This window comes from Balaenoptera ricei, chromosome 12, assembly GCF_028023285.1.
Source record: "Balaenoptera ricei isolate mBalRic1 chromosome 12, mBalRic1.hap2, whole genome shotgun sequence".
Classification (NCBI taxonomy): domain Eukaryota; kingdom Metazoa; phylum Chordata; class Mammalia; order Artiodactyla; family Balaenopteridae; genus Balaenoptera; species Balaenoptera ricei.
In genome coordinates this window covers 50,274,491-50,288,392 of record NC_082650.1, presented here as the reverse complement: position 1 = coordinate 50,288,392, position 13,902 = coordinate 50,274,491, and the positions used below count along the sequence as shown (strand labels likewise).

The following is a 13,902-nucleotide window of genomic DNA, read 5'->3' as shown; positions in this document are numbered from 1 at the left end:
ACCCTATGAAGTAAGTACTTTTATCCCTATTTTATAGTGAGGAATTCAACTGTCAGATTATACTGCCAGCAAGTGCCATATTTGAGGCTTTGAGTCCAGATCATTCTTAACAATCACTCCATAACTATAAGACCATTTAGAAGGTGCAGTTTTGACTTTATTAGTTCAGTAAACTAACAAATTAGCTATTTTATAAATTACTGGTTTCCCTCCCAACCAAGGACTTTTCCTAGTTGATCTACCTAGTTATCCAGATAAGCTTTCTCAAATTACAGAAGGAACCTGAAGACATAATAGCCATTGTTTTAGTCCAGTGATTTTCTTCATTTCACTCAATCCTTTTGGTTCCGCCTAGAGAAAAGTCTGTTTGTTAGCTTCTCTAGACTCATATAAAGCCCATAAGCCTCAGAGAGAATTTCAGACTCCTTAAAATAATATTACTTTTAGGAATAGAAAAAATATAAAGTTTTAGAGGGGGAAAATGCCAGTTACTGTTTAAAATCTGGCCTGTAAGGGCTGCTATAAATATTAATGTTAGAATGGACTTTAGAAGTCATATAGATCAGCTCTTTTATTTTATAGATGAGGAAACTGAGGCACAAGGTCATAGAACCACTAATAAAATATACTATCATAATAATTAAACTGTGCTTATGTCTTACAAGATTGAGGTATTCTGCCAATAAAGTTGAATTGTGGTGATCTTTTCCAAAATTATAGAAAATAATAATTAATCAGTATGCTCTTCTCGCCTTAAAATTTGTTTATAAATGTTTTATACATTGATTACTGCAATGAATATTAATGGAAAACTTAATACAGCAACCTGAGTATATGATTATTTGTTGAATAACATGGGTTTTTTTCCTATATATGAATTCATGGTTATGATTTCATATAGTCAATTTTTACTTATATGAATTTTATTAATTCCTGTGATGTTATAATATACTGCTAAGGCATCAACCCTCAAGTACTCTGCCTGCTGAAGACGTGAGAACCACTGCCTTATAATACATGGATCTCTTAGATTTATCAACTAATGTCTTAAATTAAAAATGCTTTTCTCCCAAGTTTATAAATAAATCACTACTTCACTGAGATGAAAGATGTAAGGTTACTTACCTCAGAAACATTTTCTTTTTTGGTACAATGTCTGAATTAATACATAAATATGTATATTTTATATGGGAGATTTACAATTGTAATTGACTGTGGTGTACTTCAATATTATCTTAGCTAAAAACTATTAAATACTCATACCTAATTAACTTGAATATGTATTTTAAAAAATCACTTGAATACAAATTTAGGCTTAGACTTAACTACCAAAAGTTGAAAAGAAGCATTTAGAAATCAGTTTTGTGTATTTTTAAATATGCATTGTTTTGTTTTTTTAATGGTTAACCCAGAATTAAGAGTTGCATATTCACACAGACCAGGAACATCTGAGAGAGTAATTGGTAAGAGCTGAGTCCTGCTGAATAACATTCTCTGCCTTCCTCTGTTGACATGTAATGTCTTTGAGGTCAGCTCCAATAGCTGCCAGTAACCAGAAAGTTAAGGTGAGCCAGAAGTAGATGAGCCTGCCCCAGGCAGCTTCCTATATCAGTGGAAGATTTTTTTGTTGTCTCAGCTTAAATATGTATGAAATATAAGCACGTTTAAATTTTTAGACAGTGTTAGGAAGAGTACCACAAGATATACTTTGCTGTAATATATGGATCTATACTCTTATAGAAATCAAAGTTCTTAACACTGAGAATTTTTCTTTAAAATATGGAGGCAGTTTGATATATATGACCTGTAGAAGAATTATTCCCTTTTTGTAAAATCTTAATAAAATTAGAATATGGAAATTGTACTTTCCTTTTTTAAATTGGAAATTATAAGCATAACGATTGGTAATTTATTATATGTGATAGGAGTAACAATATAGGCAATGGGGATTTTTATCATTTTGGAATTTTTTACCCCCAGAAATATTGCATGCTGCTTTGCAGATGTTAACTGACTGTAGCAATTAGATCATCTAGTCAACTTAAGTCATTTTATTATCTTTAATTTTATGGATGTTTTTGTTTTTGTAATAAATTTCATGACTGAATGAAGTTAACTGTAGCTTCCAGCATTCAGCAATCTAGATTTTTTTCCCTACATTTCCACCCGTCAGCTCAGGAAGAACTAATATGGGCTATAAAGTCTTGCCCTGTCCTTTATTATAATTTAGAATAAATAGTAATAAAAGCTTTATATATGAATCAGATATCTTAAGATTGAATCATTTTAAACCTAGAAATGGAAGCTGTCAATAGAAAGGAATATTATAGTAATTTATTTTCTTCTAAAGCAGAAAAAATTATAAGGCAAATTAATGTTTAAATTCAGATTTTTATGCATAGCATAATGTTGACATGTAGAGAAGACAACATTCTGGTTAAGGAAAGATCAATAATTTATATTTATGGCTCTGGAAGTGTATCATGGAAAAGGTGGTTTCAAATGGTAGTGACCTAAGATGTTCTAATGTCAAAATATTTATTATGACAGTCGACCTTCCAGAATTCAAATAAAAATATCCTGTCTAGTTCCACTGTTTCCAAAGTGGGAAGTTCATTTTATTCTTTATTTTTAAAACTGGAAAGAAAAGAGTTGGATCTTCCCGATACCTTTTCTAATAGCATTAGTGACTTTAGGCAGGCAAGGTATGTCATCTTGACCTTTTTCTCCACTTCTAACATGAGAAAGAGAATACCTCTTTAACTTTCCAGAATTTTTGTACAGATCAAATTAAATAACATTTGGAAAGCCATTCTGGAAACTCAAAACATTGTAAACATATAGATAATAATGGCACTATTTTGTGTATGATTTTCATAGTGTGACTTTTCAGAGTGGAGAAGTTTTATTTACATTTGTAATGTCTTTTCCTAGGGACTTTTTCAAGCACTTTACTTTTATTGTCTATTTCCTATCTTCTGCCCCCAGTGAGACTCTGATTAATCTTTCCTTCATTAGTGCTTTCTATATGCCAGGCACTATGGAAAGTATTGAGGGTTCTAAGTCTTCACCTTTGAGGAACTCATAATCTAGTAGCAGAGAAACATGTGTTTTTTAAATTACATCATGGTACCATTCCAAAAATCCCCCAAATCATCATTTAGACAAAACTATAGTGTGTCTCAGTTATCTAGAGCAACACTGTCAAATAGAACTTCCTGCAATAATGAAAATGTAGTAGCCAGTAATTGTATGTGGCTGTTGAGCTCTTGAAATGTGGCTGGTATGACTGAGGAACTGAATATTTTAATTAATTTAAATTTCAATAGCCACACATAGGCTTGGGTGAGCTGGTTCCTCTCCAGTCCTAGTGGCTGCCAAACAGTGCTAACCCCCATTGTCCAGTTGTACTAAACCATGTGAGGTGAGCATGTTCCCAAATAGGTTAATGGGCCCCTGATGATTTAGAGTTAAAAATACATTGTGCAATAATTCTACTAATTCTAGCTTTATACACTGAGAATTTGGTGGTTTTTGTTTGTTTTTTTCTTATAACATTGTAGTTTGGACCAGAAAATCCCTTCAGAACACAGCAAATGGCTGCCCCTAGAAATATGCTTTCTGGATATGCTGAACCAGCCCATATCAATGATTTTATGTTTGAACAGCAAAGAAGAACTTTTGCCACATACGGTAAGGTGATACGTGAGTTTCAAGTTAAACCTTATTAGAAGTGGGGGGGGGGGGTGTGTGTGAGAGAGAGTGTGTGTGTGTGTGTGTGTGTGTGTGCATGCAATAATCGATTTTATCTTCTGGCTTTTTAAATTTATTAACCTGGATTCCTTAAAAGGGTAGTATGTTTTCTTATACACATCTATAAATATTTATACAAATGGGAAGGTGCACTAATATTTTTAGCTGTCATTCTAAATCTGCTCTGATTTCTGAGTACTGGTAATATTCTGTGGTCTTAAAAACAGAACGTTCTCTGTTGTACTTTTTAAACGCTTGTTATTGAATGACTTGCATGTAGACTGCTGTTGAAATTGGTAAATAACAGGATAGTGTTAAGAGGTATATTTTTATCTTCTTATGCACTAGTTGACTTTACTCTCTTTCTCAAATTTTATCTCTGAAAAGTTTTCTGTTGATTACTGAGGGATATCAGGAAATGGAATGGCCACAAATTCATTGCGTAAAATATTTATATCCTATCAGTGGTGGGATTTGAGAAAGTTAATGTGCATACAAGGCTGGGAATCCCCTCTACAAGAAGATGGTCTTTATAATAATGTCCTTGCTGATGGTTCTACAGATCATAGGTCTGGTCACATATCAGCTTTGTCCATATTTGGTAGTGCCTTTTCTTTCCCTTCCCATAATCTACATTTGTAGGTTGACAGACATACTGATCACCTTCTGCTTTGAAGAGCTTTTTGGTAGGGTGGGTGAGCAAAGTAACTGAGAATGTTTTTATGCCTGTTGTAGTGATCTTTATGAATCAATTACTTATGCTGATGTTCTCTTCCCCAAAGAGTAACTGAAAAAGAAAACTCTGAACTATTTTTTTTTTTAATTAATTAATTTATTTAGTTTTGGCTGTGTTGGGTCTTTGCTTCTGTGTGAGGGCTTTCTCTAGTTGTGGCAAGCGGGGACCACTCTTCATTGCGGTGCACAGGCCTCTCACTATCGCGGCCTCTCTTGTTGCGGAGCACAGGCTCCAGACGCGCAGGCTCAGTAGTTGTGGCTCACGGGCCTAGTTGCTCCGTGGCATGTGGGATCTTCCCAGACCAGGGCCCGAACCCGTGTCCCCTGCATTGGCAGGCAGACTCGCAACCGCTGCGCCACCAGGGAAGCCCTGAACTTTTTTAACAAGAGATTTAATAATCACATTTTTAGACATCAGCAACATTGTCTCTCTTATTTTCATTTAGTTTTCTTTGTAGTTAAAATTCTAATACCTCCTCCTTTTATTTCTTATAGAATTTTTTTAAAGTTCTAAACAGATTTTTCTGTCCTATCTACCATTAACTTCCATTATTATAAGACAGCACCCAAAAAAAAAGTTGAGAAATCAATATCATGTGAAATGTTACGTATTCGGTGATGCTTTTTAATAGCAATTGTTTTCACTAAAAAATAACATAAACAAATTTTAAACATTTAGGAAAGAGAAGAAAAAGGTTACCTATAATCCCACTATACTAAAATATCTACTTTTAGTAGATATTTTATTCCTCCAAGTCTTTTTTATTATACATATTTGTATTACAGAGCTATAATCCTTCTAAACTGAAAATTTTGCAACTTTTTAATTCAATATTCTATCATAAGCATTTTTCAGTGTTACTTTATAATCTCAAAGCTTATTATTTTTAAGTGCTATGTAATATCCACTGATGGGTTTATATTACAATTTACATAATTATTCTAATGTTAGAAAATTACTTTTTTCTAGTTTTTAGTGAGCAATGCAAACTGATTCATCGTGAATTAGTTTAGAGGTTTAGTACAGATAGTCTTAGTTATTTATCCACAATATGTTCTTGGAAACTAGTTGTAAAATGATTGACATATACTAAATTATATTTCACCGTGGCAAGGTTATAATTGACTTAACAGGTGCCAAAAGTCATAGCAAAGACTTTATACCTCTGAAATCTCCTAAAAGAGTTCAGTGACACTTCCAGTCCAATAAAATGGTTATAAATGCATTGTACCCATTGCTTGTATAAGGGATCCCATGTAAATCTAAAGTATAGGTGCATTACGTAAAAATCAATTCTATTGCATCATGAATTTATTATATCCTAGCCTATAATAAAACAGACTTTTAAAGACTCTGCATGGGTTTTTTTAGACTTTAGAAGGAAGGGCCTTAAGCAATAATTTGGGTAGCTTAAATCTTTAAAACAAAATAAAACAGATGAAAAAAAATTCAAATTAAGTTCATACAGATACCTACTTTTCTTGAACTATCCTATAGCATTGAAAGCTATTCAGTTGGCTTTAGACCCAGGTTCAGAAACGGCTTATTTGAAAAAAAAATAGCTGGTATTTTTTGCCTCTTCCATTAAGAGGGGGTGGACTAGGACAGAGATTGAACTATTTAGTGAGTTAAAGACATAAAAAAGGAATGTGGGGTATACTGTGTTAGGTGGCCTGGAATAAAAGGAGTAGCCACTTGCAAATTAAGTAATGTATGTTTTGTCTCCCTTATGCGAATCTTAGAACTGAGAACCATTTATCTGAACTTAAATTAATAAACAAGTTAACCAACCTCAGGTTTAGCAGTCTTTTTTTCTTTACCCCCAAGTACTAAGCACATATAGCTTCTGTTAATTTAAAAGTCTGATTTTCTCATAGAAAGTTCTTGTCTAGCTTCTGATAGTAATTCCTATCTGAGTTTTTCCTCTCACTCTTACACATGGAATGTAAAGCTATGAGACCTTTCTGTTACCTTCTCTGATTTGCAAAGTACCAGCGAGCAAACCTTCCTAATATCTTGTATAAGACACAGGACATGTCTCTCTTACCTACGAGACATGAAGGAGATGGCACAGGAATTCAGCTTTTTTTAAATTAATTAATTAATTTTATTTATTTATTATTTTTGACTGTGTTGGGTCTTCGTTGCCGCGCACGGGCTTTCTCTAGTTGCGGCGAGCAGGGGCTTCTCATTGTGGTGGCTTCTCTTGTTGTGGAGAATGGGCTCTAGGCACGCGGGCTTCAGTAGTTGTGGCATATGGGCTCAGTAGTTGTGGCTCACGGGCTCTAGAGTGCAGGTTCAGTAGTTGTAGTGCACGGGCTTAGTTGCTCCGCAGCATGTGGGATCTTCCTGGATCAGGGATCGAACCCATGTCCCCTGCATTGGCAGGCGGGTTCTTAATCACTGTACCACCAGGGAAGTCCAGGAATTCATCTTTACCTAAGTCTCATATTTATCACTCTATAACTCTGCTGGGATATAGAACAAACATTGATCCTACTTTTCTAACCATTTTTAAATGGTTATAGCAGTGTTATAATCTAAGTGTATTATTTTACTTAGTTTATCACAGCCACCTCTATTCCTTAATCTGTGAAGATAGTCTCCTTTACTGTATCATCCCATTTACTTATGCTACAGTTTTGCTTTTAGCTCCCATTTATCATGTTTGTCCTGAGTTCTTAGTCTCTCAATGGTTTGTGTGAATTCTTTTGTCCTGTTCTCCTCCCTTTTTGTCTTGGGTTTCTGGCCTGTTCCCTTACTGGTCTTACTTGGGGCTTCTCAGTGAGGTTTCTCCCCTTTGTCCTCCTTTTGCTCATGATTTTCTCTACACCAGTCTATGAAAGTGGAAAATTTTAAATAGACACGTTTAAGCTGATTCACTTCATTGTACAGCAGAAACTAACACAACATTGTAAAGCAAGTATACTCTAATAAAAAAATTTTTTTTAATTAATAAACACCTTTAGTTTCACCACACTCATTATTAACTGAGTTTTAACTTCAATATTAACTCTTTATTAAACCCTTTTATTAACATTTTTAAATGATTTTTTAAAATACCCTGCTGAATGAAGATGTCATAATTTATGTAAAAATTCTTGTATCATTTAGATTGCAAGTTCTGGTTTTCATTATTTAAAATGTGGTGATGTATATTTTAAGCTGCAGTAAAATGCTTTTTAAAACGTGGTAGTGAATTTGTCTGTGCATAAAACTTTATGGGTTTTTTTTCGTTATTAAGATGAATCTCCAGAAGTGGATCTAAGAATGTAAATGTTTTTAAAACTTTTGTTATATATTGTCAAATTGTTTTCCAAAAGAATTCTCCCAACTTTTACTGCCACCACCATGTATAAAAATCCTACTTCTCCTTACTCAAGATCCATATGATTGTTTTTCCTTTGTTTATTTGATAGTCAAAATATTGTATTTCTTTATTTTAACTTTATACTTTTGGATTACTAGTGAGGTTTGAAGGTTTTTTCATATATTTGTAATCATTCTTTTGCAAATTGTTTACAGTCTCTTCTCATTTACCTATTGAGACATTAATATTACTAATCTTAAGAATCTAACAATAAAACTAATATTATTAGAGCCATTTCAAGTAAAACTACAAAGAAAGAAAGCAAACATTGGGACTTCCCTCGTGGTCCAGTGGTAAAGAATCTGCCTTCCAATGCAGGGGACACAGGTTCAATCCCTGGTCAGGGAACTGAGATCCCACATGCCGCAGGGCAACTAAGCCCATGCGCTACTACTACTGAGCTCGCACACCTCAACAAGAGACCCCGCATGCCACAAACTACAGAGCCCACGTGCTCTGGAGCCCCCGCGCCACAACTACAGAGCCTACGTGCCCTGCAGCCCACACGCCACAACTAGAAAGAAGCCTGCGCACCACAATGAAGAGCCAGCACGCTGCAATGAAAGATCCTGTGTACTGCAACTAAGACCCGACGCAGCCAAAAAAATAAAGAAAATAAATTCAAAAATTAAAAAAAAGAAGTAAACAGTAATTCTATTAAAAAGATAAAATGGAAAATAAGCTTCAGAAAAATAGATAAGAATATTTCAGATCTTAAATATAGATATATTCACTTATTTGAGACATAGGTTGGTAGAAAACTAATTGGACTAAAATTCTGTAGTGTTAGAGTTATATCTTGTTCTGTTGCTGGCTAACTTCTAGTAAGACATTTATCAATATATAAATATTTAACAACCCTTATTAGTAAAGGGAAAATACTATTATCCCCTAATTACCTGGGTGGGAGGCGGTAGTGGTAATGGTGATAGTGGCAGTAAAGATTTTACCGCAGAGGGTGTGGAGAAGGAGGAGAACATAAGTTCCTTTCGTCAGAAGAAGAGGAAATTCCAGGCCAGATGAGCTGGCAGTTGGTGCTTACACAGAGACCATAAGAAGAACCAGAGATCTCCCTTCCCTCTCTGCCTCCTACATCATCTCCCTAAACACATAATGCAATGCCATTTGTGTAGACATATATCTCCTTCAAGGCAGAATTACATTTTAGATAAATTTTTATGGTTGAGATGGGGATTTTTAACTTAGGGTATGTTGGTTTAAATTTTACATGAGCCTTATGAACTCTCATTTTAGAAAAATAATTTATAGAACACTAAACACTATTCTCTGTGTCAAAGAGATGAAAGATAAAATAACTTATGGGATTTGAACCTGTGACTTCAGAGGTTGCAAAGCTGCTTTCTGCCATCAAGCTCTCTCCTCAGGCCAAGAACATATTTTAATACCAAAGAAAAAACTATATGCAAATGAGCTAATACCTAGGTGGTTGGTTCAGTGTTAGCGTATCATGAGGGTGAGTTGAGCACCTATGTGCTTAGCTTGTTTGAAAAGTATGTTTGATGACAAATCTTTTTCTTTTTCCCAAAAGAAGTTCCCTTTAATCTTCAGCTGGAAAATTAAAATGTAAATAAATAAATAAGAAAATCTAATTGTTAACTATATTCACTAGAATGTACCGTTAAAAAAAAATGCGCAAGTACTCTTATGTAGTATTTCATGATTGTTCACATGGGTTGTAGGCCATAGACTGATTTAATGATCTAGCTCTCTTTTGTGAAAACTAAAACTGATTTTACCAAACATTTATCATACTAGCACCCCCAGTTGAAGAAAAACTGATTTGAGTTAATATAGACTTTCTTTCCTGAAGTTCCCATAGACCACTGAAGACTACATTTATATGTAGCTATACACTCTAGCTGAAGGAGTATATAAATATGCTAGTAGATATCCTTACTGCTCTTACCAAAGAAATATAAATAATGATTTATGAAGTAGAAATATACTGTTTTTAAATTGGGAGGGAAGACTATCTTTACTGAGAATAGCATTTCCAAAATAATAGCTAAATTTTATGTAATTCTTCTTACCCTATTTCTTTTTTATTTAAAGGTTTATATAACTTGATAAACTAAACCATGCATTATCTGTTACCAAAAATAAAAAGATTTCTAAACTCCTGAATGTATGATGTATGTATATTTTTAAGCTCTTAGAAAATTTAAGACTAAAGTTTGATATTTTGGCCTAACGGGCTCTTAGTAATGTAATGTCAATATGCTAGATTCATCTGTTCTACTGAAATCATTCATTGTCCAGCCTGAGATTTGGGTTAATGATTCTAAATAGAAACATAGCTCACGAAAGAAGGATTAGTCCTCAGAGTAACAGTGGACAGTTGAATGTGATAAAGTGATAACTCTTTTGGAGATAAGCTCAGAGAGATCCAACACAATGAAAGGCCTTTGAAATTATCTTGCACAAGCAACTTTACAATCGAAAATTTGGTTTGCTTGTGATAGAATTATTGGTGTGTACATCCTGATGATAAAGGAAGCTGTAATACTTTCAGAACATAAGGAAGAAATAAAGTCACAAGAAAACAAACAAAAAAAGAGACCATTTTCAGCATCTGGGAAGGAAAATGTAAAATGAGTAAATGTGTATAGAATTAAAATGAATTGTAAATGGAAAAAAATGGAGTCAGTAATTTGTACTTTTCTCCTTTCAGGTTATGCGTTGGACCCTTCATTAGATAACCATCAAGTGTCTACTAAGTATATTGGTTCTGTAGAAGAAGCAGAAAAAAATCAAGGTAATTTATTTGAAATATCAATATTTAATATCAAATATATATACCTATACTTATTGTTTGTAGATTGACTTTGGACAGTAGGGAAAAACTAGTATGTAATTTATCTCTTGATTTTTTTTTTTTTTTAAGTTGAGACAATAGTGGGATATAGTTTAGAGCAATGTATAGAACTATTAGTTTGGAGCTTGCTTTTGCCACTTACTAGGTGTGCAGCCTTGTAAGGAAGATAGTCGTACCTGTAGCAGCGGGGTTGGGGGGTGGGGGGTGATTTCTTGGCACAGTTCCAGTCCTGTAGAAATCATTCAAGAACTGAAAACTAATGTATATCTGATTTTAGCAGTTTATTTCTCAACACTAATGTCAAGCTCCATTTTAACAGAGCAGAAAAAAATCTCATCGTGCATGTCTGTGGAGATTGTCTTTCAAGGGTTGCTTTGAAGTCTGAGTTTGAATATGTGTTTTAAAACATATGTTTATACTTGTATTCATTTTGTACTTATTTTAAGACAAAGCATCATACTCTAAATGCTAACTTGCCACAAAGCTCATCAGCCCCTTGGAATCTTATCCATAAAATGTTTGATAGAAGAGTATGCTGTTTGTACGAGGGCACTTAGTAACTCTAGAGCCTATATCAGGGGTCCCCAACACCCGGGCCACAGACAGGTACTGGTACGTGGCCTGTTAGGAACCGGGCTGCACAGCAGGAGGTGAGCAGTAGGTGAATGAGCAAAGCTTCATCTGTATTTACAGTCGCTCCCCATTGCTTGCATTACCGTCTGAGCTCCGCCTCCTGTCAGATCAGTGGTGGCATTAGAGTCTCATAGGAGCACGAACCCTACTGTGAACTATGCATGCGAGGGATCTAGGTTGTGCGCTGCTTATGAGACTCTAATACCTGATGATCTGAGGTGGAGCTGAGGCGGTGATGCTAGCGCTGGGGAGTGGCTGCAAATACAGATTATCATTAGCAGAGAGGTTTGACTTCACAGACCATAATAAACTGCTTGCAGACTCATATCAAAACCCTATCAGTGGGTGGCAAGTGAAAACAAGCTCAGGGCTCCCACTGATTCAGCATTATGGTAAGTTGCATAATTATTTCATTATATATTACAATGTAATAATAATAGAAATAAAGTGCACAGTAAATGTAATGCACTTGAATCATCCCAAAACCTTCCCCACCCTCCCATCCCCGGTCCATGGAAAAATTTTCTTCCACAAACCAGTCCCTGGTGCCAAAAAGGTTGGGGACCGCTGGCCTATATGATCAAGCTACCTTTGGTTTATGAGCTAGATTGTTGTTAAAATAGGATTTTAACAACCTTTTGTTATAACACAGCTTAAAGGAAACTGATTTGAATTAATATAGGTAAGCTTTTCTCTTTGTTAGACCTCTACAAGCTACATCTTTATGTAGCTAGATTCTCAGTTAACATTTAAATTGTGACTATGACTCCCGTAAACCTTTCTTTTTCCAGTTTAATGACTACACACAGCATGCCACCTCCTACTGATCAAATGAGAATCCCAACCAGAAACGTCTCTTTCCTCTTTTCTTCTTACTGTTAAGATTTATGGTATTAGAGGTCAAGTTTAGATTGAGATCACCTGGAAGAAGTACCAGATTCTTGTGAATCCTTCTTTAATTTATATTGTTGCATTACAGTACAGTGAAGCAAGTGAAGCAAGGAAAAGTTATTAATTACTTAATGTAATTTTATCTAATTCAGCTTTTGAATGAGAAATTTTAGTTTATTCTTGCTTTCAAAGGTACGTCATCATTATTTAGCATTACTAAATTGCTATGTTTCTTTCAAAAAGTGGTAAAATCTACTGATAAAGGTCTGTGATTAATTAAAAATTGTGTACCATTGCAGGATTACATAGCTGGGTCTTTTCTTCCTTCACATATATTAGAATTTGCAACATATTGCAGTGGTAGAAAGCTGCTTTGCCCAGAAGGTTGAGTCTCTTTTTATATAGCATGAGTTGGTGTATCTGGATTCATGTAGGTTTCATTTTGTGTTTTAAATATTTTGTGTTTATAAATCTATATAAATATATATATTGCTGTTTCTTTAGAAAATATCCATATTTATGATCTCTGCTTTTTTGTTTTTAATATAGGTTTAACAGTGTTTGAAACTGGTCAGAAGAAAATAGAAAAGAGGAAAAAATTCAAAGAAAATGATGCATCTAACATTGATGGTTTCTTGGGACCATGGGCAAAATATGTGGATGAAAAAGATGTAGCCAAACCTTCAGAAGTAAGCTGTGATGTTTTCCATTGCCAATTCAGGTGTCTGCTATGTCTCTATGAAGGATACCTATATTAATAAACTTGAGGTTTCTTTAGAGAACCAAATGACTCTTCAGAATTCCTCTGCCTTAGTTGATTGAGAAAATACAATAATTCCTTTGTTTTTCTTCGAAATAATTTTTGTTTATATTTTTCTGATTTATTATCTTCCATACTTTTTAATTAAAATACAATATTGAACAATTTTTAATAAAAATCACCTTGATAATACTATTAAGGTGCCATGGTGGCTGATTTTCTGATACCAGATATTCAGATAGTAATTACAGAATCAGCCTTTCTATGATTTTAGAATTCATGATGGGTTTTATTTATTAATTTATTTAAAAATTTTAACAAAATAGTATGTCTATTTTTTTTCATAATATTATGAAGTTTATAAAGTAAAACTATAAAACCCTACTTGCCCCTCTCCACCTCCTAATCCTACTGTCTCTATGAGCCAGTCACTGTTCTAGATCTTAGGAATATAGCAGTGGAAAAGATTAAGAAAATCGCATCCTCATGAAGCTTACATTCTAGCTGTATCTCACATCCAATTATCTCAGTAATACATATATGCTGCTCTTTATTTATTTTGACTTCTCAGTTATTATAAGGATTTACTACTACCCCACCTTCCTTTTACTGCTTCTCCCACAAAAGTTGTGTCACAAATCTGTAGTCACTGCTTATATCCTTATGACTATTAAAAGCTGTTTACTGAAGAAGAACATCATCTACTGAAATTCACTGTCTTTTCTGGTACTAGATTTTCTAATTGCCTCATCTTTTCACTTACATAATTAGCATAATACATCAAATTACTTTCTAGGTGTTCCAGAAGGATGGGTTTTGTATACAATGAGTTTAGAAGTATTAACTAGTACCCACTGTGTGTTTAATGCCATTTTGTAATCTGCCAAAGAGTTGAGATTGTTACCCTGGGAAACATACTTGCG

General features: G+C 34.2%; 1 protein-coding gene across 1 annotated transcript in view; it reads left to right on the top strand.

Annotated features, from left to right (window-relative positions):
- CDC40 (cell division cycle 40) overlaps window positions 1-13,902 on the top strand; it is a 54,191-nt gene that overhangs the window by 21,134 nt on the left and 19,155 nt on the right. The window contains exons 3-5 of the mRNA XM_059941419.1: window positions 3,564-3,693; window positions 10,552-10,635; window positions 12,769-12,908. Of these exons, the coding sequence (XP_059797402.1) occupies window positions 3,564-3,693; window positions 10,552-10,635; window positions 12,769-12,908 (354 nt within the window). The remainder of the gene's footprint in view (window positions 1-3,563; window positions 3,694-10,551; window positions 10,636-12,768; window positions 12,909-13,902) is intronic.